The 26,953-nt window shown below is 31.4% G+C and overlaps 2 protein-coding genes across 3 annotated transcripts; both read right to left on the bottom strand.

The window, feature by feature from the left end:
- Window positions 1-4,020: 4,020 nt before the first annotated feature.
- Window positions 4,021-14,574, bottom strand: LOC118049044 (uncharacterized). The gene is made up of 16 exons (XM_035058898.2): window positions 14,268-14,574; window positions 13,985-14,170; window positions 13,707-13,889; window positions 13,130-13,538; window positions 12,540-12,658; window positions 12,375-12,452; window positions 10,906-11,046; window positions 10,200-10,244; window positions 9,895-10,061; window positions 9,492-9,570; window positions 9,328-9,413; window positions 8,872-9,001; window positions 8,153-8,285; window positions 6,516-6,673; window positions 5,365-5,563; window positions 4,021-4,734 (listed from the first exon to the last, which is right to left on the bottom strand). Exons 1-16 carry the CDS (start codon window positions 14,385-14,387, stop codon window positions 4,529-4,531), a joined length of 2,439 nt encoding a protein of 812 aa, XP_034914789.1. The 5' UTR covers window positions 14,388-14,574; the 3' UTR covers window positions 4,021-4,528.
- Window positions 14,575-23,057: 8,483 nt separating this feature from the next.
- Window positions 23,058-26,792, bottom strand: LOC118049045 (uncharacterized). Of its 2 annotated transcripts, none has more exons than XM_035058900.2 (4): window positions 26,248-26,792; window positions 25,990-26,087; window positions 23,515-23,581; window positions 23,058-23,425 (listed from the first exon to the last, which is right to left on the bottom strand). In XM_035058900.2, the coding sequence occupies exons 1-3, from the start codon at window positions 26,519-26,521 to the stop codon at window positions 23,528-23,530; spliced, it is 426 nt and encodes a 141-aa protein (XP_034914791.1). In that variant the 5' UTR covers window positions 26,522-26,792; the 3' UTR covers window positions 23,058-23,425; window positions 23,515-23,527. The 2 variants fall into 2 exon arrangements, with proteins under 2 accessions (XP_034914791.1, XP_034914790.1); XM_035058899.2 differs by having other exon boundaries at window positions 23,512-23,581; window positions 26,248-26,789.
- Between the last annotated feature and the right edge of the window lie 161 nt (window positions 26,793-26,953).

Here is a 26,953-nt window from a genome sequence, read left to right on the forward strand (position 1 = left end):
AATAAGAAAATAATAGAAGAGGGGCTTATCTTCTTCTTCTTCTTTTAGGTTTTAACAATTTCATTTTTAAGAATTTCTTGAATTTCGGATTTTTTTATTAATTATAGAGGTAAAATTTACATCTTATTATTAGAGATATGATATAATGTTAATATTGTATTAAGAGTATAATAATCAATTAAAAAATTTGAAGCTACATCCCCAACTTCTCCAAACTTGAGATCAATCTTCTTTATCCAACCTCTACGGTTAGACATTTCCATGCGAGCCGAATGCTGCAAAGCAATGGCCCAACGGTCATAAAGTTTCAAAGGATGTCAGGAAGAGGCTGAAGAGTGGCGTCCATTAGCACAGATTCATAATACGACTCCAGTACAATATAAGCTTCATTTGAAGAAGGTCAATATGATTTTGAATATCCAGAGATGGCTGGAGGTTTGAGTTTATCCTTTTTCATATAGAAAATAGAGAGTGGAGGTTTGAGGTAGGACAACCATACGAGGATTGGTAGAACTTGGTTGGGTAGAACTTCTTTGTAGTGGATTTAATACTAGATTCTTTGTGAGATTTGAAATGAAAATGAAAATCATGTTAGTTAATATTTCCTTGTAGTAATAACATTGATTTTCTTCATGTAAAATATATTTATTAATAATAAAGATTTTATTTATTTTTATTATTAAATTATATTTAATTAATGAATCAATAGTAAAGATAAAGTTCATGAAACAAAAATATTTTGTATAAAAAATTATTTAAGTTGTTATAATTATGAGATTTCTATTGCATTAAAACATTGTTTCTAAATGTTTCTTATCAATGTTCTATTAATACTGGATATTAATTAAAGTTGTTGAGATCGATGTAAATTATATTCTTTTTTTTTTTAAATGAATCAACTGCTCTCATAAACTAATGTATGAGGGATACCTGGAACTAATATGTAAATATTTGTCAGATGACATGCACACTAAATTAATATGCATGAGAATTCCATATAAAGATATAGTTTATGTCTGTGGAAAGGCTGACGTAATTGCTGTGTAAGTGATCCTTAAACTTCATATTGCTATGTTATCTTAGAAAGAGAGTGTTATGCTTTGATTCTGACCATGTGTTGTCTTAATCAAGTATAACAAACAAATAGATATTAAGTATAACATAAACTATATAAAGGTATTTAAGTAATCAAGAGAATATTCACCATCCTAAATAAATTAGAGAAAATATCTTGTATGTTCTCAAATAATATTGATTTAAAAAGTGGAAAAAAGATTTGAAAAGAGTTTCAAACATTATTAAAGAATCAATGACTAAAGTGTTAAGAACTTAAATGATTTAATAAAACAGATATATTTCATACTATAATATTTAAATCAGAACATTCTTAATGAAGAGATAATAATTACACTAAGAAACTAGTTATTGAAAGGTTAAGTCAAACCACTTATGACTTTCTTAATATTTGAGGGATCATTATAAGTTGCTATAATTACACATGATCTTCAAATATAAATCAATTAATTGTTAAATTGATAATAAATTAAATAGTTTAATTTATTTAATCCTATTTTATTAAAAAGTATGATTTATATTTGGGCTAACTTATTAGAAAACCTAGTGAATCACACATACAAGAACCATTGGACAAAAATTAAAATAGGAATGATGAATCAAATGTGACTTGATTGTAAATAAATTTTAGAAATTAACTATAATGTAATTAATACAGGGGGATTACAATTCTAGACCAGGAAAAAAATCAATTAGGGACTTGATTAAATAAATTTTTAAAATTATCCTAAATAATATTTGTGATATTATATAAGAGGAAAATTGGTATTTTTTTATTTATAAGATTTTTAAGTTTTTCTATAAATAGAATGTTATGTCTTTTATTTTCACAACATTAGATGATAGTACAAAACAAAAACACCTAAGCACAAATGAAAAAAGCTAGCACTCAAAGGTATAGCAATCTCTCCTTCCAAAGAAGATTTAAGAGATTTCTCATTAGTGATTCATGTGAATTAGCGTTAGAGGCCAGTCACTTAGACAACTAGTGGTTTGCAACAACCTAGTATTGAAGTAGTTATTTAAAGTCGAAAAGAACATATGAGCTTCAAGTAATCTTCGTATAAATTTTAAACTCTAGATCTGTCTAACTAGATCCTTAGAACTCTAAGAAATTTTAGATTTAATGTTTTAGGTGTGTGTATGTGTTTTGGTAAACCCAATAGTGATATTAAAGTCACCATTAGACAATTAGAGTTTTTGATTGCACGTTTTAATTGTTATTAACTTAATTTCAAAATAATTTTATGTGCAAAAATCATTTATCCTAAAAGTAATTTCTCATAATTTTTCCAAAAAAAGAAAAATTGGCTCTGTTCCGACCACATCTAGCTGGATTTTTCAAATCTGACTGGAATCCACAATTCAAATGAAAAAAAAATAGTTTTAAGTGGCTGCAACAGCCACCGATGGCAGCACCATCATTGCTGGCATGCCTGGATATTATATATGCATAACCAGTCATTGCTGGCAATAGCCATAATAGTGCTAAGCACAACCATGGACACTATGAGTAACACTAGCTGATGCAATGTGAGGGTTGCTACCATACGATATCACTACGTGCAACAGTAGCACTTTTATCACTGCTAAAGGTTACTGTCGGTGAGGACAACCCTCACCGGCACTAGTAGTGCAATAGCAAAGCTACTGCAGCAAAAAGGAAGAAAAGGGGAAAAAAGTAGAACTACGATTCCACCCATGAGGCCTATTTTAGGGTTTTTGTACTAAATTGCAAATTTACTCATGTATATGTAAAATGTTGATTTTATATTAACATTAAAATGCTAAATTTAATTAATTGTAGAATTAATTTTCTTCATAAAATTAAGATTGATTTAAAATGTTCAATTTATAATATCTCGAGTGACATGATGAGTAGCAATATTGTTTAGCTGAATTTTAGTAAAAGATATTAATTATGCTCAAGTTATAAGAGTAGTTACAAGGTCTTTAAGTTCTCAATGAAGTACTTAGAATAGATAAAGATTGAAATCCAAAGGGGCAAAGGGTTTACCAACCACTATGAGTTTATTACTATAAGCTTTTTCACTTTATAAGTTACAACACTGTCATCATGTTTTATACACAGTTCAATCAAGGCTAAGTGCATATATATAATGTTTGTTGCAAATATGATACAATACACTCTTATACCATAATATACCATAATAGAACAATAAAGATATGTGGATTATAATGGTGATGTAGAGATTTGTGGATTATGATGGTGATGTAGAGATTTTCAAGAAGACATGTTATATGAAGAAAATAGTTATACAATACACTCTTATACCATAATATACCATAATAGAACAATAAAGAAAATAGATTTGAGAAAAGAAAAAAAAAAGAAGAGGAGAAGGAGGTTGTCATAAGCCGACATGTTTAAAATATGGTTACGATTACTTTTCAAAGTACTTTTAACTCAGAAATGTATCAAAATAATATTATTTTTTATTTTTAAAAAATTATTTTTGACATCAGCTCATCAAAATAATCTAAAAACACTAAAAAATTATTAATTTAAAACAAAGAAAAAAATAAAAAAATAATAATTTTTTCTTTAAAAACTTTTAAAATACAAAAACAAACAGTAAATACCTCAACATATTATTCTTTTGCAAATAAATGTTTGTATGAATGTGTACTTACATGGAACACACACAAATTAATGTAAACAACTAACCCTAATAACCTTTATATAATGAATCCTATTATAGTAATACAATAATTAATCATAATATTTCAATAGCCCTAACAATAGTGCTGTCACTGTTGCCATGTACTTGCACCAAAAGTCTACAGAGGACCAATTAACCAACTCTTTGCTCGTTTAAAGTTCATAATTATTTGAGCGGTAGGTCGCCTATTTCCTTTTTCTGATGCTTCTTAACATAAAAGCTTTTTGTGAATATTGTTAGATGTTAAGGTAAATCATGCAAAGTTCAAAACACAATCCTGATAATCTTGTTTCGTAAAATTGCAATCCATAAAATCATCATCAATATGGCCATTGTTTTCTACCAGAGAAATGTTACAATGTCATCTAAGCCTAGCTCTCTGCATGTAAGAACACCTCTTCTACACGAGCAACCATAAAAACGGGAGATAGAGAGAAATAACTGTCTGCGAATTAACCTTTTCCCTATTGAGGCCACAAGATATTACCTTAATAATATGAAAACGTTCACACATGATTCCTACCAAAATTTCCGAAGCCAAATACCAGGCTCTCCATCTGAAGCAGTAACATTTCATCAATGCTGAAGCGGTATGAAGCATTCAATTCAACCATTTTTCCCAGGGGTCCTCCACATAATGTCAGCACAACTTCAAAGCTTCCCTGTCTTTTTGCATGGACAAGAAACAGGACTGATCCTCTTCAACCGTCTACAATCATCAATCAGATTTATGCATGAACAGCATGCGGACCCAACATCTACACTGGATGTCAATCAACATTGACAGTCCTCTTTTCCAACAAAGACTCCAAAAATACTGAACATAATTTAGTTAGGGGTGGAAGATTATGTGATGATCCACTAAATACAGTCTCCCAAGGCCTCTCCAATGGTGCAGATAGGACCCATGAAGCCTGTTTCCTCTTTGGGTCAAACTGTGGGAGCTCCCCATAGATAGACGCATACCCAAATTTCCCTGCATAAAAAAAGATGAAAGCAGTTTAATTTGTATTGCTCGGTAAAATTTAGTAGGAGCAAAACGCACATGAATGTTACAATAAATAGATCAAAAAGATTGAAAGCTGTCAAGAAGGGTTAAATAATAATGAGAACAGGAACTATAGATTATAAAAGTTGGCTGTTGTTAAAAAGAAAGGGCAAAATAATAATGAGAAGAAGAAATGCTATAGTTTCCTTATAAATTATAACCAGAAACTTATCTACCAGAAACTAAATGAATATGGACAAACATATGCCTTGACAATAAGCAAAAGCATGAATTTTTAAAACTTTTGATTCACCTAAGAACCTTTTAGTTTTCCTAATATGTTTGAACTTTTCAATATTGTCAGCAACTCTACAACAACTAAGCCTCAATCCCAAACAAATAAAGTTGGGGTGGTTATGGGATATAAAAATTATCACTCAAAAATAATTGAATTAACCAAAAAGTAAATTAAATTTAAAGTTCTATGACAAAGTGATTTAACTTTATTTTTTTAAAATGAGATTTTTTTGTGATAAAAATGGAATTTTAATGTACTGGCATGTGCCACTTTAATTAATTAAAAGAAAAATAATGGATGATCTTGTTAAGGGAACCCACCTGCTTCTTCAAGGTCACCGAGACCCTCTTGCCGAATTGTGCTCTGTTCCTTTGCTTCTTTACCTTGTGGGTCAAATAGTAAATACTCATGATCACCATTTATATATGCAAGCAATGACTGATGTGGTTTCCCATCTAGTTCATTTTCATCTATAGCAAACTGATTTGCTTGAATAAAGGCAAGAGCCCCTCCCTTGGCCTGTACCAAAAAGAAGAATCAGAATACCAAACCATTCTGGTCAAGTGCACCCAGAAGATACAAAAACTTTAGGTATTATTTCATTTTATTGTGTCCAAAAAATAAATAGCAACTTCTTTCTTTTCTTTGTTCTTTATTTACTAATCCAAAGTACTTGAAACTTCAAGGGCACAAGATGAGAAGAACTGCTGTTGCAACTTCAGAATTTTAACATCGTTGAGTATTAAACCACACTACACATTTTCTGCTAGATTCATAAGGGAATCGCTACAATATTTATTTCTCTAGCTATCATCAAAGCTTCAGTTAAATAACAGGACTCTAGATATGTGGTGAGCAAAATCCACATCACCTGGTTCCATACATGGCTTTTCCATTTAAATTTGATGATCATCCCACAAGCATTTGAGGATAATTACAGCACCAATATCATTTTCCATCAGAAGAACTGTTTTAATACTCTTGGAAAATGCATACCATCACATTTTTCAGGGACACCACAACACACATGTAACTAGATTTTACTATATAACTAATAAAAAACACAAGATACCAAAAGTCCTAACTTCATTGCTATAAGAATATCTTGTAATAATTTTATAGATAGAAATTGTGGCTATACAAATGATTTTGTGGAAGACTTGATAAGAAAACCTCACATTTTGAAACAGATTAAGCAAATTTACTGAAAGGGTTTTAATAAAACAAATCAATAGATTATGCTACCAAGAAATTTTTTTCACAACAAACATTAACAATAAACACAAGTCTAATAAGGTCATGAGTATTGGTTTCAAATATACTGCCTTGATGTAAAGGTACTATGAAGGCACTAGTTAGTTGGAGTCAGCCACACATATGGTCGGGACAGAGACCGATACCCTGTTGAGATGATAGGTCAATTATATTGAGCCACACACATGGCTAGGACTGGGACAGATCTTATCTTTACCTTTTTCACTGACCAGGTAAAAATAGGAACAGGATCAGATGCATTGAATAATAAGATTACACCATCTCTTCCTTTTATTGATGTTTCATTGCATTTAGATGATTCAGGAAGAAGTGCAAGAGCAGCAAAGAATGACATGTCTGCTGCACTAGCAATAGCTGCACAAGACATACAACATGTTAACAAACACATGATTATGACAATGTTTCATCGCTTTATTAACAGTTGCAAACAAGGAAAAAAGTTCATTCGAATTACTCAAGAAAACAATAACAGACACTACAAGAAATAATAATTATAATGACAGTAGCAGATAGCACAGGCAAAAATAAAATTTGGCAGGCTGGGGCATTGCAATTTTAAAGATTTATGCAATGAAAAGCACAGAAGAAAGAGTTCCAGGAAGCAGGCATTGCTTTTTAGCATTGCAGCAACATTGAAAACAACACTTGTGGGCTTGTTTGAAGCTGTGGTAACTTTATATCCTAGCACTAGCCAAAGCGAGAAACACAGAAAGAATCAATTATTGTAGCCTTTAGTTTTCACATCATGGTTCCTCAAATAGAAATGGTTTTGAAATACTCGTTGGCAACAATTTAGCAGTTTGAAGCATGAATGTTAAGAAGAAGCGGGCATCATATTTGAGCAATTCAAGCATCATTTAAAGAAAAATGATATTATGGCCTGTTTGAAGCTGTGGAGACTGTATCGTAACCAAAAGCCAAAGCAAGAAACGCCACTAGATCAGTTATTTTAGCCTTAAATTTTCATTTCCTGGTTCTTCAAATAAAAAAAAAAGGTTTGAATATACTTATTCGGACATAGAAACCAAGCAACAAATCAGTATGCAACAAATTTTGTGGACCTCCAACACGGGAGAAACAAATGCATAAAACACTTCCTCATCAGGATGCGCTGCATGCTTGATTTTTACAATATTGTTTTTAAGAAATGAACCATGCTACACATCAGAATATTCCATGTTCTGAAATGAAAGGGTAGCTTTTAAGGTAAAATCTTAAATTTCATTTTACATTATTGATGTTGCAGCTGAGGATCATAACTATTGAGCTAAGTTCAATCATACAGAACTTCCCTCTTAAAATAGACAGGTCAGCCTGTTTATGTTTTATTTATATTCAAGCATGGTTAGCAATACCCCTGACTAAAATACAAAAGATGGATTATGATACTTTTCATCCAATAGTCAGATCAGAGTCATACTTGTATCCAGTTGATTATGTTAATTTTGTTCATACTCAAAAGTTGCAAGGCATAAATGCATTCCTAAGTTATTTCCAGTAAATATCAGAACTTTACACTCAGTTTTCTGCATATATCAATCCTCAAACTTCAAAAGCCAACTGAGCTTTCTCAACATTAAAGGTCAGCCATTTCATCTTTCCATGAAACCATATAATACAATAACTTGAAGGATCTCTTTGACATTTAAAAACATCATAAAGAAAAGGAAAGGAGAGAAATCATATCAGGACAAAACTAAACTCCAATTTTATTTATTTATCCCGAAAAAAGGCAGAATTTCTGCATGTCAATCACAAGATGAGCAAGATTCCAGGAAACTCACAAACAAGCAAAGCCCAAAAATCTGTTCAAGAGAAGAGATGACTTTTCACCTTCTACATGAAGCATGTATGACCAAGATACAGACAGCTTTGACATACTCCAAATGGATAGCTGTGGTTTTGAACCCCAAGACGCAGAAACAAGATACTCTGACGTTCCAGCAAATGCGAGGTTCACAACAGGCTGTAAGCAGTTCCAGGAAAAATAATTAAAAATAGCACCACAGCAAGAGAGGAGAGATTCATGAATGCAGAAGCCATGCTAAAAAGATACATCATGTAACCTAAAGATTCCCTGACTAAAGCATTTGTTCTTACAGCCTCTTTTTGCTTTGTTTGCTTCCACTGGGCTACTAATTAATATTTCAGCTATTAAACATTGCTAAGCAGTTGAACACAAGTAACAAAGCTCTCTTGCTCCAAATTTATTTCCATTGAGAAACCTTGAACAGCATCGACATGTTCATTATTTGTTACTTTAAGTAAATCAATGACAAAGTCATAGCTGGACCCTAAAGCATCAAAAATTCCAAAAGGAAACAGAACCATTAAAACAAAGGACCTAATCCTGCACAGCCCCACAGTTTTATCCTTCGCATAGATAAGTACCACAACATAAACTTAAGAGGAAACGAGGGTTACGTTCTGGATCAAGAACGAAGGTTTGGTGACCAGCAATATCCGTTATTTCCATAGTCTTGGTGTGTGTGTGTGTGGCGTGTGTGGCGTGTGTACTAGAGAGAATGTATGTCAGGATCTCAAAAAATCACCATCAGAGTCTCCCCAATCACAGCCACTAGAATATTCTTGTCTGCATCCCAAAGTGTGATAACAGTTTCAGCTGCAACAGCAAGAACAGAACCATCGGAAGAAAATGTGGCAGCTGTCATTGGTTTTTTTCTGCAAGTAGAATTATAAATTATCTAAATGACTCCAAATTTGAGAGTTTAAATGACCACAAGTACACGTATCCAATGAACAAAGTTCTATTATTTAGAAGGGGAAGAAAAAAGAGGCGAGCAAGGGAAATTTGGGTATCACTTTTGGTGTTGAAAATTTAGATTAAAATGAACAAAGATTAGACATAGAAAAGCCAATTGAAATATTTAGGACTAAATGTTATTAAGTTTTTTACAGTACTTCCATTTTCACCAGCAAAATATTTCTTTAAAATCCCACAAATTGAATCCAGCAAGAATTATAGTATCACTAAACCAGGATCATACTTATATGAGCCAACAGCATGGCAAGTCCATCCAGAATTTGGGAGTGGTTTATCCATCTCCTGAATCCCATTGTTGCAAACCCAAACCTGAAGCATCCAAAAGGTTATGTGAAGTCAAGAGAAACAGAGTACTAAAAATTAAATGTTTTTCTGTTCCACTTTTACCTTGAAGTCCCCACCATAAGAAGAACTGACGGCCATAGGGCGGGTAGGATGAAAAGCAATAGCTGAAATGCCTGCATCCCTATAAAACAAGGAAAAACATGATCCCCAATCTTGTTCTTAAAGGAAGCATATTTATATCCGCACATTCCAATTCAATGAAAACATGCAAAAGCACGCACATTGAGAGATGCTAAATAAACAAATAATGAGCCCAGGAACATAGCTCACTAGACAGTATGAACTTTACATGTGATGCTTACAATGGACTTCCCTCTCTCTTTGATCCCAAATCATAAAAATTGAAAACAAATCAGTGACACGGGGGTCAGAATGAGTGGCACTACCCAAAAATTGCTTATATCTCATTTTCATTAGTCCAAACAAATTAAGTCGAGGGTCAAACCTGTGGGGCTCATAAACAATGGTAGACAAACTGAACTCCTTGTTTTGTGATCCCAGTGCCCAAAACTTAAGACAAACTAATCCTCCCAAACCCTCCTCAGGAAGCTTCACTTCAGCAGTGCTCATCATTGAGCCATCTAAGGAGAGAACAGCTAATGTCACCACTACCTGTAACCAACATATTCAAAGATTCAGGAATTACTAGTAAATGTAACAGAATCAAATTAGTGAAAAAAAGATGGTAAAAATACAGATAATCATCAATGTAGTTGAATAGGAAAAATTACAAAAAAGCAATTTAATTACCGTGACTTCATCGCCTGGTTGATGGTTTCTCTCACAAACAACAACCTGAGGGGAATAGAAATTCAAATTTCACTTCGATGCATTTTATAGTCAATAAGTTTCTAATGAAATATTTATACCCCAGTACCTAAAGCACAGAAGGTGCACATCAAAATGGTCTAGCACATTATGCGAAATTAACATACCCAGAAAGCCCGATATTGCCAAATTGAAAATTACAAATCTTATCAAGCAGACAGATGTTGTAAAAATGGATTGATTTACAAAATAAAAGGCAAAGGTGAAGTGGTTACATTGCTTGAATACAAAACCAATTACAAGAAAAATCCAGCACTGAACAAACCGCCTCCACCAAAACCCCACCCACAGGAAGAAACCAAAAAAGAAAAAAGAACTACTCTATAAGCCTAATAATGCATGCAATCAACACTCTTACACAGTAAATTGAAAAACATTTCCTAGGGAAACACAATGGTCCCTCATTTACTTAAGCATAGAATACTGGTAGTGAAAACAACCTGTTAGGTGAAATGACTGAGAAAACAAGACCATAAGCTAAATGAAACTCAAATAGGCTTTACTAAACTAGTAAAGAATAAATCAACATCAAAAGAAAATCATTCTTATTCTTCAAAGCTCAAATTCATCTTGGACATTCACTTACTCCAAGTAATACATTCTTTTCATCTAAAAGAAAACTAGTTACCTCAGAAATTCCCCGGTCATCAAATAGGCTGTATAATTGGATGCAATAGTTTTCTGTACGCAAAGCAACTAATCCAGCATTACAGTCAAAGGCAATCCCACTTTGTAAGCCATTGCACATCTCTGGAAATGAGCAAGGAAGCTGAAAAATATGATACCATTGTTTCAACAGATGAGAACTGGTTTCCATATAAAAAAGCACTAAAGTAGTATTCAAGAGTACTTTGTTCACTTAAGAATCAGTCCTGGAAAATATGAAGGTATATGAACAGTAGGCCATACTATCCAGACACACCTGCAAAAAGCTAAACCTGGAAGGTTGAAACAAAAATTTGATGAAGCTGTTAAAGTCTGACTCATTGCAAACCCAAGTCATAGATACCAGGCCAATAAAAATTAGATGGGAATTTTCCTCACAAGCAAACATGCCAATGAATTGTCACGGCGCTGCACGCAAATCTTTACAGCTCAGGACATGAGATGGAGTGATTTACACCTGACAGTAACATTTTTTTTAATACTCACAACTAAGCAAGGCAGTTCTATAACTTGAAGGCTAAACATGTTAACCAAGGATTTCATTATGGACACCCCTCAAGTGATGCACCAGCTGCCATGATTGAGTACAAGACTCAAAGAAGGTGGCTTTCACAGCATTTAAGTTTGATTTCCTAATAAAAGAATGGTACCTGACTTGCTAACACTCACCACATAGTTTAAGGTTAGTATTGTGTAATTTTCCTGGTGTTTAGAATTTTTTAGTGCTACGCATGGCTCTCTGCTTAGAGGGATTCAACCTTCACAATATGCTTAAGAAATTGAAAATCCCCACTGGACTCTCTCTATATCTCGCTATGCTCTTCTCACTTCCATAAATTCATGAATACACTGGCCATTCCTTTGGTGATGGGAAGAGCAGAACAGTAAAGAAGTCCCAAATGCCAAGCATGGCTGGCATAACAATTAAGATGGACTCATACAAACACAGTATACAATTTGAAAGAGTGAATCCAAAACGAAATAAAGGTGACACCTGTTCAAAAGTCAATATAGACAAAGATGCACTGGTGAAGGGAACAGAATTGAAGTAGTATGAGCAATAAACAGAAGAAGTAGATGGAAATGATGAGATGATGTGAAATGAAGTGGTAAATGATATAATATAACATGTCATAGACATTTTGGTCAAGACAGAACATTATGGAGGTGAAAATTTGGCCTAAATAGAACTTGCAAAGAAAAGGATCAACAGGGTCAATTCCAACAAGTTTGTAACTAATTGGATTATCATTTTGAATCAGTTGAAATATCATGGAAAGATTATCTGGCTTGTAGAAGAATATAAAATTTCCTACTCATTGAATTATCATTTCAATCAGCTGAATTTATCAATCAAACAATTAAATGGCCAAGCAGAAATAGATAATCTTACAAGGTTCACAAAATGCAAATATATTGATGAAAACTAACCTTGATCCCTGAGATGGACTTCAGAATTTCCATCGAAGGCATTTTGAGTAGATGAATTTGATTATCTGCACAAGATATCTAAAGATACTTGCTTTAGTAAAATTGGTAAAGACAGATTCATTTCTAAATTAGAATTAAATTTTCCAGGAAATATATTCCACTTACAGAGGAAAGTGAAGGATCTGGAGAATCTGTAAACCATAAGAGTGGAGATCCAATTCGTGGTAAAAATTTCTTCCTTCCTGTGTCTAGTTGCCAAACCACAAGAACTCCTTCCTTTCCACCTAAATGTAAACAAAAGCATGTGTCATGAACAGAACAACTCTGCACATGAATGGAGCAGCAGTCTTCAGGAAAACACCATGACAATAAAAAGATATTCTGAGCCAATTGTCAACTGATGTGAGTGGTAAGTTTGGATCTTAAACACCTTTGAAGTAATTGCTTAAAGCCAGGACAGTTTATTTGATAAATGAATTGCATGATCGGAATACATCTACTGGGAGATAAGTTTCCAATCTGCAAAAGCATTTAATAAAATAAGCCATGCCACTAATTCAAGGACCATGTAATTATCTCAAAAACATATCCAATCACCCTGGTTTACTCATATATCTTAAGTTACTTTAACCAACTCCAAAAGCATGTGATAGGTCGTCTTCCCATTTTTCTCATTTAAGTCTAACCTAGTGTCAGGCCACATGGAAGCATAAACTAACAAATCAAAGCATCCATTCATATTACAGCTTCTTTACCTGAATACAAATAAGCTCCATCAGAAGAGAAAAACAGAACATTTACTTCAGCAGAATGCCAATGCCATGTGGTGCATGAATCAGCATCATCATTGCCCCTCACTCCAGGTCTTTCTTCCTCGTTATTCGTCAACTTTCTACTCACTAATCCATCACCATCAGCAAATGTTCTATCCCCAAATCCCCTCCAAATCAAAATTCTTCCAGTCACATCCCCTGCAGCAACAATTCTCTGAGTCGGGTGGAATGCAAGAACATTCATATTCTTTGTATGATGTAGCGTGATCTTCTTAACCACAGCACGTTCAGACTCTGCAATCGGAACTTTCCATATTCGAAGCTTGCGCTTAAATTGGATACCAAAATATTTTCCCGAGGAGCTAACAGTTATAATCTCTGGTTGCTTCGTCTGTATTAAAGGTAACCACAATATAATACAACTCTCCATTTCTTTAAGATTTCAATTGATTGTCACTAAAATTAACCATAAGGGCTAAAGCTAACTACTTATTTCAAATCATGAAGAAGTGACTACACAAAAAGTATTAATAACAAATACAAATTGAAATTCTTTTACCTCTGATAATGTCATTCCACCAGCCATACGAGAATTTGTTAAGTTACACTTTTTAATTTGACCACGCAAGACCTTGCCAGACTCCTTTTCTGGTTCTTTGGTGTTTTCGACAGACAAATAAGCAAAAGTTTTAGGAGATTTGTCATTGGTCTCAGCTGTCTGACTTAATAAAGATGGAATGACCTGAAGATTGTTAAAAATATAAACAACAATCATTGCACGTTTAAAAATAAATTTATTTTTATTAACAAAATCATCATAAAATTGGCTATAGTTACCATGGAGATAATCGGCAAATTAACATTAATTATCTTAATTAACTCTGGCACTGAAAAATCCCAATAACGAATAGTCCCGTCAAGTGACGCCGTCCAACAATAGCATAGTATCTTACTTGCTGGAGTTGACGCCGGCACTACTATCACCGCCGTAACAAGCGCCGTATGGCCGTCAAGCGACAATACCTACAAAACAAAAGGGGGAAACTATGATAGTCAATTAATCGAAAAAAGTGACTAATTGAAAAAATTTAAAAAAAAAAAAACAGAGGAAGTAGGTAACCGGTAAGCCGGTGGCGGTGCTGAAGATGGTGACGGTGTTGGCAGTGCAAACGAGGAGTCGTTTGGCGTCGTTGGAGAAGGCTGGTGGTGACAACACGTAGCTTCTACCGCCTCTAATCATTTTTAGAGTTTGATGATTTAGGAAGATAAAATCGATAGAGAGAGAGGGGGGAGGGAGGGGAGTTTAGAAATTGAAGACTGTCCTGCAAAAGCCCTAAAAGCGGCAAACTTCTTCCATAAACCCTCTGTTTTTTTTTAACTGACGCGGCCTCGTAAAGAAGAGAAGATGAGGAAGTGTTGTCGAGGTTAATTTTATTCAGAAAAATATTATGTTCGGTAGTCGCGCGCGGGTTGACCTTTGTTTCGATATAAAAAATATTTAAAAATATATATGATATTCATATAATTAATTGGAATAAATGTGATAAATTTTGTTAATTTAATAATATTATTAAAAAAATAAAATATCAACATCAAACAATGTAAAATATACAATGATTCAATACAAAAAAAAAAAAACAATTACTAGTATTATAGAAATATATCTTTACAATATTCCAAAAACATCTAAATAATGCTATTTGTTAATAAAAAATAAAACTTAAATGAGAATAAAATAATTTCATAGAAAAAATAAAAAATATATGTATATAAAAAAATAAGATAAAAAATTCAATTATTGTTAATTTTTTAAACCATAATCCAGGTTATAAAACCAAAAATACTATGTATGAAAAAATCTTGAGGGTTAAAATAAAACAAAACACAAAAAATCCAAAATAAAAAAAAATACAATAAAAATAATGAATATTAAAATTAAAATAAAAAATAAATCAAAAGGCAACAGAAAATTTTAAATTTGAGAGTTAAATTAAAAGGAATAAAAACACAAACAAAATGACAAAAATCAAAAAAACAAAGACAAAAAAAACAAAAAAATAAAGAACAATATACTATAAACTTAGATTGAATAGTGAAACTAAAAACAATTAAAATTTCATAAAAGATTCAAGAAAAAAAAGAAAAAAATCATAAAAATAAGCATCAAATTTTAAATATCAAAACATAAAAAAAAAAATTGAATATACAAAATTCAACATTTTTTTTACACTAAAAACAACACTTAGATATAAATCAAAAAAACTTGTACATGCATCTAATTAAATAACCCAATAATCATTATATAAAGTAATGAAAAAGAATCACCAACAATAAACAAAAATGAAATGTGAAAACCAGGCAAAAAATAAAGATCGAGATATCTAACATTGCAATACAGATAATTTACCTATTTTATATTTAATGAATTCCTTTATCAAATAAATTTGTAATATAAGAACATAAAAAAAATTGTAATAAAAACCGAGACACACATAAAATTTATTGAACAATAATTAGAAGGGAAAAAAAATGCAAGACTACACATATGAAAAATATTCTAAAAAATCATTATTAAAAAAAAAAACAAATTTAATCTATATAAAATTATGAAAAAATCACAGATGAATCATATCTACATTTCTAAAAAATAAATACATCTAATATCATTTAAAAATAATCACAATCTAATTAAAATATAATCACAACATTTATTTCAAAAAATATACATAAATAATGCATTATTTAAAAAAAAAATTAAAAAAAAAATCACGTCAAGCATTGTCGAGCTTGGTAAGTCTGGCCTAATAAAGCAATGGCCCGCATGCAGGCTTTTATTTTAAAAAACAAATTATTGGAGCAGACAACATATCATCCACCCCAAGTATATAAGAGAAAATGACATATTGCCTGTGTCAACAGACGACGCATCATCTTCTCAACCCATAATTCTGGCCATTATAGTGGCAAAAAAAATAGGATCTTTTGTTTTATTCACTCAAAATCTCATTTTCAATCCTTTATTACTCAAAACATCTAAAAAACATTCTAGAGACTTTATTAAATGAATTTATGACCACCAAAAAAGTCAACAAACCGCTTCAAAACCCGAAATCTACCCAAAACAAAAAAATTTCAAAATGTTTTTTGAAATGTAAAAACAAACAGACCTAAATAGAGATAAATATGTAAGGATAATTAATGTTTATATTCATCCAATCTTCCTCGTATTCTTAAAGAGCCCGTTTGTTTACGCAATTATGGCTGCATTTTAATTAAAACACAATTTGTAGGCGTTTGGTTAAGGAAAAAAGTAATTTATTGTTTATGGGTCCCACTTGTTTTTTGTGTTGGAAACGCAATTAAAGAAAATCAATGATTCCTTGCTTTTCTTGCACTGTTCACTTAAAAAATAGTGAACAGTGCAATTCTCTTGCATGTTCACTTGCACTGTATGAACTTTTTTTTTTTTTAGTGTGTTAATTTTTTTAATATTTAAAAAAAAATTAGTTTAGAGTAAATTTTATACCTGATAATATTTTATCTAATTTTGTTACATGCTAAAAAAATTATGGAAAACTGTAGTCCTTGTCGAATGTATTTCGTATGTAATGAAATTGTAGATGGTTTCATGGAATAATAAAAAATATTTTATATAAAGTATGATTTATTTTATGATATAATAGCAATAGTTAAATCCACAATATTTAAATTAAAAATCATCAATATTAATATATTTTTTTAAAATTATTTTATAACCTCAATTTTAAATGCATTTTTAACCAAATATATTAAACTACTTTTTCTTCAATCTCAATTTCAACCATAATTTTGTCAAATACCTATTTTTTTCAAACTAATATCAACTAAAAATAATTTTTATAAAATAATTTTTTTCAAATTACAACCACAGCAACTACTACAATACCGAACTGATTCAAAGTTTTATTTGAACGATCCTCCCTCGTGTTGTTTTATGTTTTAACTTTCATGCCTTTTGTTGCCCTCCGTCTAACTTACTTTTTTATTTCATTGCTCGGTTTCATCATTAGATTAACACGTATTTCACTGTTTGATTAGTCAAGATTCCTCAAAAAAAGAAAATTAATTAATGTGATTGAGATTTTACTGAGTGAAATTAATAACAGATACAAGTTAACAAGTTTACGCAAACCTCATTATTAATAAAATAATTTTGAAGTCTACAAGTTTTTATTTTATTTTATTAAAATTAAAAATTCAATAAGTTGTCAAAATGGAAAATAAGATACAATGCTTTTAAATTTTGTTGTGGGCGTGGTGAGTCCTTGGAAAATAATATGAACGTATCGAAGTAATTTTAACTTGGTTCTTAAATTACCATATTGTAATGTCAGTCAGGTGTTACACATTTAGTAATCATCATGCTCGTATACAAATTCATATCATTTTTTAAGGCCCGTCCAAGAAGATAAAGAATTATTAATTATCCTATTTTAAAAACTTTTGCATGTATATTAAAATAACTATGCTCTTTTTATTTTTACCCTTATAATTTTTTACTCTTTTTCTAAAATTTTAAATAATTTTTATATTTTATCTTTTAATATTATATTTGCTTATATTAAATCTCATAATGTATTTTAATTTATTTTTTTATATAGTTATCTTAGTCTCAAGACTAGCTTCATGAGCTTTGAGAGTTAGCAAAATTAATTTGGGAAAAAAAAATTTTATTTTTTTTAATTTTATCATTTAGCATTAAATTGATCAGAAATTGGACTTCATAACTATATTTTAATTTACTTTCTATGATGTTATCATGATTTCATAATCTAGGTCGCAAGTTTTGCGGGTTATCTAGATTGACTCGGGTATTTTATTTTTTAATTAATTATTTTTCAATTTCATCCTTCAATATTGGTTTGATTGAGAATTCAAATTTTTAAAATTTTTATTTGTTTTCTATGCATTTATCTCAGGTTTGGTAAGTTGACCTGAGTAATTTTTTTTATCCTTTTTTATATATTTTTCAATTTAATCATTCAAATATCAGGATGATTGAGAATTGGGCTTCAAAATATTTTTTATCTGGTTTCTATAGGGTTATCAATATTTTATGATTGAAGTCACATGTTTGGTTGGTTGACTCAGGTGGTTTTTTGTGTCCTTTTTATATATATTTTTTTCCAATTTTATTTTTCAATATTGAGTTGATTGGGAATTGAGCTTTAAAATTTGTTTCGATTTGTGTTTTTGTTGAGTTATATAGGTCTCATGATCTAGGTTTAGTAGGCTGACTTGGGTTGACTCGGCTTATTTTTTTATTTGAATTTTATTTTCAATTTTATTATTCAACATTTGATTGATTGAGAATTAAATTTAATAAAAGAGATTATTTGCTTTTTATAGAATTGTGAGGGTCTCATGACCTAGGTAACAAGTGTGACAAGTTAACCTAAGTTGATCTGAGTCGATCTAATATGTTGTCGTTTTAATAATTTTTTAAAAAGATGTCATCTTGAATTTTTTTTTTTTAGTCAAAATATATTTTTATTAGTCGTTTAGGTTGTATGTGGACCTGATAAGTTAACTGGATTACATTAGATCAGTCCTTATATAGTTAAAAAAAATTTATGCTAAAAACGCATTAACAACAACTTAATATTTTTTTTATGTCGCAATTTTTTTTTTTGATTTGATTTGCAACATAGCATAGACAATTATCTAGTTGTATCTAACTTTATATTCTTGCAATTTTTGAATATCTAGTGTTCTGAAAATTAAAATAACATTTGAACTTAAAAACTTTTACAATTATTTTTTGAAAGTATATTGAATTGTATTCATTTTCATAAAAAAAAAAAAAAAAGAAGAAGAAAGAAAGCTTAAAATACCAAAAAATTTTGAAGGGTTTGGTCAATTATCAAAATTTGATCCATGAGATTAGATGGTGATATCAAACAAGCTGAATATTAGTCGAAAAAATGATAGTTCAAGAATATACTAAATTTATAATATTAGCTTTAATATAAGGCAACCTCAATAGTTTCGAAGTAAAAACTACCATTAAATTAATGAACCTTTTTTTTGTTTCATTTTGTGGAGGAAGCTCATGATTACTTTTAAAATTGATGATTTTAAACAATTAAACTTGATATATAATATTCCAATGTAAGTTTCCAAATGGTCACTCATCATTAAAATGCTCAAATTATACAAACCTCTTGATTACGTGATGAAGCAACCTCCAACAAAATAGATAACAACCAGGAAAGCCAGAAATCAAGTTTAATAGAACCTTGACCTAAAAGTAACCTTGTACCTAAAAACCAAATGTATTAGAAAAAGACTTAGATCTAGAAATAACCTTGTACATAAGAAACCTAAATATGTGAATGACGTCATAAAGCCAGTTAATCTTCGATGAGTTAGTGTACGATCTTTGTCCTTGTAAAGAAATGTTGTTTTGCTACAAACAAACAAAAAGAAAACTCACGTTTATTCTCCAACTTGATGCTGAAATTTGCACCTCAAAAAACATAATGTAGTCTCATCTAATTAACTCAAATGGACCCTTTTTTGGGTTGCAAGCTAATAAGTCTAAACTAGTAATTAACTAATATAAGTCCAATAATGAAATAAACTCCTAAACAAAGTCTAATGGGCTAGAACAAATCCAAATTAAAAATAATTATTTAAAAATAAATTATAATTAAATAAAATATGATAATAAAAAAAAGTCTTCATGTTAAAATTTCTCTATGTAGCTCGAATCTCTAATTTTTTTCCCATTCTTGCATATTTTCAGTTCCAACATCAAAACACTTTGTTCTCTCTCATCTAAATGAATTACTGAGCCTACCATATATGGTTGAAAAGCTTGAGATGTCTAGTTTCCAGCCCAACTTCAATCACAAAAAAATTTCACTTGCATCTCTAGATATCCTAAACAGTACACAAATGTCTAGTCTGACAAATTTGACAAGATTTATCTAGCAACTTCGACCATTTGAAATAATATGTTTCCGAACTCCATTTGAACTGAACATTTACCAAGATTTATTTTCATGTGTCTAGTATATTCTTGTAAAATTTCATCTCTTTTTGATGTACAATTTGAGTGATATCCCTAATCTTGCAAAACTAGTCAGCAGATATTTTAAGACCAAACCCAAACCTCTATTGATTTGTATCATCCTCTCTTTCTTTAAAAAGATTCATCGAATCTGTATCATGGAAAACATCTTCTAACATCAATAAATCAGTATCAAACCGAAGAATAACATCATTATCAACAAAATCAAGAAGAGCCTTGTTAGCAAAGAAAGTCCCCTTGATATACAAGCTCCCTTTTCAACTATATTCTCTTTATTAATTTTCAGTTGCTCCTCATATATTTGCTTAGGTGTCAAATATACAAGAGTTACAGGTCTTCCATTCATCTCAAAGGAGTATTTATTTGTCACTCCATCATGCATAACTCGTATATCATATTGTTATGATTTACCAAACAACAAATGACTAACTTGTATTGGCACAATATCATATAGCACCTACACCTCATCATAATATTTACCAATAGAAAAGGCAACCAAAACCTGCTTATTAACTTTCACTTCACCACCATTATTCAACCATTTTAATTTTTTATCACTTCAGTATTAGTTCCATTAATGCAACTACCACCATCTATAATTAAGCTACATATTGATTAGTACTTAAAAGTGCATTTTTATCAAGGTTTTATATCATTGTTTTGCACTTAAAGTATCAATAACTCCTTAGTTAGAGCATGTTTTATAATAACATATCTAATAGTATAAGATACCTTTAATTTATTGTAAATATTCATCTTAAATGCAAGTCTATCACATAAATCAAGGGATTGATTGATTAGTTTAACTACTGAAATTAAGAAGATAAAAAGAAGGCTAAGCTTAGAAAAGAGACGTTGGTTCAGCCCAAACTGAAACACCATTCGGTTATTGGATCATAATTGGAGCTATAGAACTTGGATTTAGGTATGCTCTATATGGATGGAAAGCTAAGACATACGCCTAAAACTTTCATTAGGAATGCAAGATTCAAAAAGACCGTTTTCAAGTTCAAATTGTAGCAACAACAGAGAAGTTGGAATCTGTCCTACAGCCTAGACATTGTTCAGTGTTCAATCCATATCTCGAGTTCTAGAAGTCCAAATACACCGATTCTTTTTTTTTTTTAGAAAGTTGAGACACTTTTTTAGAACTTTTATAACAAAAATCTATTCAAATTCTCATATTAACAATGATGTTTTGTTCAAACAAGAAGATAAGGATTGTCACCAAGTCAAGATGTGGCCACCCGCTCAACAATTAGTCATCAAATCAATAGTTTCAATTTTTGACCTATAAAAGAAGGCATTTGCCATGCATTTAGGCATCTTGGTTGTTCAGATCAAGATATTGCTCTTGCTCTCTTTACTTGTATTTTGTAATGATTAAGTTTTATTCCATGTTATATTTTCTTTAATATATTGTTTATGCTTTTCATTTCCTTTACTATACTTATATAATTATGTTTTTATTTTGTTTATCTATGTTTCTTTTTTTCATTATGTTTAGCTAAGTTCATTATGTCTAGTTAAGTTCATTATGTCAAGGTGAAAAGGTTTCACTAAAATTACTGCATTGCACTTTTATCAAGTTCTCAAGACCTTTCAAACTCGAAACCAGTAGGCGAAAGTTTGTAGGTGGTAATTTTATAGGCAATAACCCTATAGAAAATAGAACAGTAGGTGATAGACAAATAAGCTTGTAATTGCTTTTGTAATCAGTAAACTTGCAATTTCAATTCCATAAACAGAAAATACAAAAAATATATTTTTTTTATCCAGAAGTTCCAATTCATGAATGTAATCAGAGTATAAATAACTCTATGAATGTAAATATTCATTTTTCTAAGTTATTGAGTTTACTTTATATTTAAATTGTTGTAATTATTTGGTTATTTTTTCAATTGAACTATTGTTTGGATTTAATGATAATGATAATTGTGTAATTTTTTAATATAAGTTTATAATTATTTAAGTAGATCAAAAACTAAATTCAAAATTCAAACCACTTAACTTAGAAGTGAGACAAATACAAAATAAAAAAAAAATATCTATATAAAAAGGGTGGTATCTTAGCTAAATTTCTCAATTCCATGATGATGGGATGGCCCATTCAAAAAGACTCCTGGTTTCTAACGGAATATATGAATAAATTTGCTTGTTATAATTGGTCAATCTTTTGAAAGCATTGTCAGTTTGCTTTTTGTCCATGATATAACCTCAAAGCAATGATTGATAACAGTGAAAAAAAAAAAAAACAAAACAAAACGTCTTTTCATTTCTTTGCATTAAAAATAAAATCCAGCATATCACCCAACTAAGTTTTAAGGTAGGTTATGGGTTCATCTAGCATGGGATCACAGCTTGCTGCTCTCAACTTACATCCTCTGCTAGATGGACTCCTTCACGATGAACTATCGTCTTAATGTTTTACATAGTTTTTGCTAGGAATTTATGATTTCTTGTTGACCATCAATGAGATGCCCGACGTTTTCTGATCCATTCTTAACTTATATAAACTAAGAAATTTGAAAATTTTGTTTTACTTAGAGAAGGAATTCCTAGGAAACTGCAAGAGAATATTTGGGAATTATCAAAAGATTTAAACTTGTTGCATGCTTGATCTTATAATAGAATTAACTATTCAGAATAAAAATTTGGGGCACAGGGATTTCTACATCCATAGCGCGCATTCAATTTCCAGCTCCAGAAACATAAAAATGAAAAACAAATGAGAGAAATATGAGGAATCTTAAAGTAACCAGCAGTAGCAGCAATCAGACGATTCGGACCAATCCCAATCCCAGTATTCATCGTGGAGTTCTCATGCACAGCAAGTTGATAAAATTATACACATAAAAAACCTTGATACAATATACTCATTTCAAATACTACTTCAGTTAAATTATAGGTACAAATACCTTATAATATATCCTCGCAACTTGATAGTACTGTTATTAGATTGCAGCTCAACAGAGTACATAACAGATATGGGGGCATGAAAATATTGTAAGGTTACATAATTCACAGCCTAGTGCACAACCGAATTCTGGTTAGCTGCGGCAGCAAGTAGAAAATTCAAACGAGCAGATCTCAAAAACTTGCACAATGGTCCACTCAAGCATCCAGATGCATTTCTGCAATCCCATTACCTAATACAGATATGGTATGAAAAGGAGATTCGAGATGGTTCTTTTCTGTAAAATCTGCATTCCAACAATCTTTCAAATTAAAAAAAAAAAAATCCAATAATAAGTATCTGGTAGAACAGAAATAGATTTGAAACACTTACTACCAGGCAAACCATGCTACACACTCTGTACTTTGCTAGATATTTCTTTGGCTTTAGCACCTTCCTTTTCCTGTCATCAATGAAATCAAATGTCTGTAACATATGATACCGATACACAACCATTGATATGTCCACCAAAGTAAGAGCAACATAAGCATCATATGAAAATAACCAGAACAAAATCTAGTGACTAAATGAGATATTTACATCAGTTTCCACACCAGAAACAAACAACTGTGCGCGTCCATGATTTTCACCAAAAGAATAAAGCAAGAACATACTTGGAGAAAGAGATCTGCCTCCTTCACAACTTAAATGTGTAGAAAATAGGTTTGCTAAACTTCTATGACCCAACATCAAAGTGATCATTTATCAAGTAGTTTCTGGCTACCAAATAATGGAATTTATCTGAAGTACTTGCTTATTATTTATTAGATGGAATCAAGTTCCTTTTTTTTATCATTTTTCTTTTTTCTGTTCTTTTCATAAGGTAAAAACATGTGAAATGTCCTGGTTCAACAAAAAGAGAACAAAATTTCCCGCATTAGACCTATTTCAGGAAGCGGGTTTAGGATTGACTTCATCCCTAGATTCAGCTTTAACATGTATTAAACTTAGGGGCCTAATCTCATCAGCATCATGCATTAATTTGTTGCCCTCAAACATGGCATGTTAATCTTGATCAAATCTACCACATAGGGTAATTCATAAAGTGCCAAAACTAAGGGGGACCTTATCTAAATGTTGAATGCATTTAATAATTAAATATATCTGCTGGACCAGGTTTCCATCATATATCCTCTTCTTTTACCACTACTGCCTGGCTATCCATCCATTACAGTATCTGAGATATGCAAATTGAAGGCCATATTTTCCACAGTTGGAAGAAATTTCAGTTGTTGTGCAACTTTAGAACATCACGAAGCCATAATAGAAAATCAAGTATACTAATTTCAGATCCTAAATGTGGCGTTAGTGATCCTATTTCTGAATGATCAGTAACCTTAGATCTTTTTATTTCTGAATGGTTATAAAATACAGCCATTTATAATAGAAATGCATTATAGGTGAATGCACGTTATTGATCTGTTCCATAGAGAACTAAATTATGAATGAAATTTTAGCACCCTTGGACATGCAAAATTTTTGAATACATCAACAATAATGTATCAGAATTAAAGAAAATAAAAATAGACAGTATGACATAACAAAGCGTAGCGCTTCGAGTTAGTTTGAAGCATGAAAATACATCAGTTAACAACCTGAATATTGCACTCCTGCCTAGTTATCTTGTATAGTCTTGATGTCATTAAGATTTTCAGCTTGCCATGATCTCTTTCTTTCCAGACCTTGCATTCTATTTTTTCTCCTTTTCTTATCCTAAAAACTGAAGAATGAAACTCACACCAAATAAGACACTGCAATTTGTCTATTCTCACACATTACTTTTTCAAAAAAAAAAAGGTGACAAACAGCTCGTCATCTACTGGGTTACAACCCAGATTTTCGCCACCACTGCAGTGGTTGGAAAAACAAGAGGAGGGGTTTTTTTGGGTTAAAAATCCATTTTTCAACACATTTTCACCTAAAAATACGTCCAAATACCATAAAACCCTCTCCAACCCCAAAATACCCTAAAATCAACCAAAAAACGAACATCAACCAAATGAAAAATCTTTAAACTAGGTCTGATCTCTTTTTTCAAGAATGCTTAAAGAAAAAAACCACCATCATCAAACTCTCATTGTCGAATGAAACTCTTTGACATCAAGAATGATGAGTTTCTTCAGCAAAAAGAGGCCTAACCGATAATGTTCTCTCTCCTCGCTGTTTTCAAGTGATTTTATCTCTTCTCTCTCAAAGTTGGGACTTAAAAATGAACAAAATAAACTTTTAGACCAAAATAAAAATTGTTGAGAGTGTGGGAAATGACATATTTTTTCTACATATTTTACATTTCAGTCCGTTGTCTTTTAATCTATTATGTTTATCATAATTTCAAGCCTAATTATATTTAAGCAGGCCCATAGAATGATTCAATTGAAAGAAAGAAAAGGTTCAAAAAAAAAAAGCCAGATGCTTCACTCTTCATATGATGAACAGTGAAGCAGTCTTTTAGTATTTAGTATATCCTTTAGTTTTAGTATTTAGTGTATATATGTAATAACACATCCAACTTATCCAGTGCATCCACCTTCCTGGATTGATATGCCAGTGAGTGAATTAGTATGCAGTAATACAACTTTTTAGAGCATATTGCAGCAATCTACACTGACACCCATCCCAATCAAATCATTTTTAAAGGCTCAAATAAGAACAAATTCTACATATTGTGGAATGAAAAGAAAACAATAAAGCAAACAAAACATAAAGATATACGAAATAACCATATGATGATAACTTATTGCAAGGCTCTACATCAACATAAAAGGGAATTACTGAACAACAGAAACCCCATAATAATACAAGAAATCTTACCAGACCCTTTGTTTCATAGTAATCATCCAAAGCCCACTGATACTTAGATTGATTTAAACCAAACCATCTTGCCAAATGGTCATCCAAGCTTGAATGCGCTGCAGAAGACGACAAACCCTTTAATCTTAAGAGTAAAATTAAGCACAAACAAAGAGTAACAATTAGACCATCGAAAAGTTCCAAATTTTCCAAAAGCAAACAAACAAAGAGCAAACTTTAACGAAAACCCAAATGCAACACAAAGAAAACTAAACAAACCATTTTGAACTTTGTTGACAGCATTTTTGAAGAGGCCAAGAACAGACCCATCTGAAACTTGATGAGAACAAACAGACTTGTCAATCTGTTGAGGAGGAGGCTGGACGGGAGGAGGTGAGACAACCTTCTTCGGTGAATCATAGACAGGAAATGTTGATTCATTAGCAGCAGCAGACTTGGGACTGGGAGTAGAAGGTGGGGTCACGAAGACAGTATAGGGCCCAATTTTGCCAATCATGGGAGGTGGTGTTGAAGGGTCTTTATTGATTGGCATTTTCCTGTTTCTGAAACTTGAGAGAAGAGAAATGAAAGGAAAGCAAAGGAAGGGAAAGGGATTCGCTTTTTGAAGAAGAAGAAGAAGAAGAGTAAAGAACGAGTGAGAAAAGAGGAAGAAGGCAAGTGCGCAAGATCCTAGGGGGTTTAGTTGGCAAGGTGAGAGGATATATAACTGTGAAACAGTGCACACAACCCAAGTGGTTAGATCTTTGTCTTTGTTGGGTTAGTACAGTGAAGTATTCTGCTGAACGTTTTCTTTTTCTTTTCTTTTTATTTGTTGAAATCTTTTCTTCTTTTACTCCATAGGCTACTGCTTTTTTGGGGCTAGATGGTAATATGAGAATGTCTTAGGGTTTTTTCTTTCCTTTTGGCTCTTGTGGCACATGGTTTTGTCTGAAATTGGAAGCACTGCAAGCTGTTCTGTACCTGT

This window comes from Populus alba, chromosome 12, assembly GCF_005239225.2.
Source record: "Populus alba chromosome 12, ASM523922v2, whole genome shotgun sequence".
Classification (NCBI taxonomy): Eukaryota; Viridiplantae; Streptophyta; class Magnoliopsida; order Malpighiales; family Salicaceae; genus Populus; species Populus alba.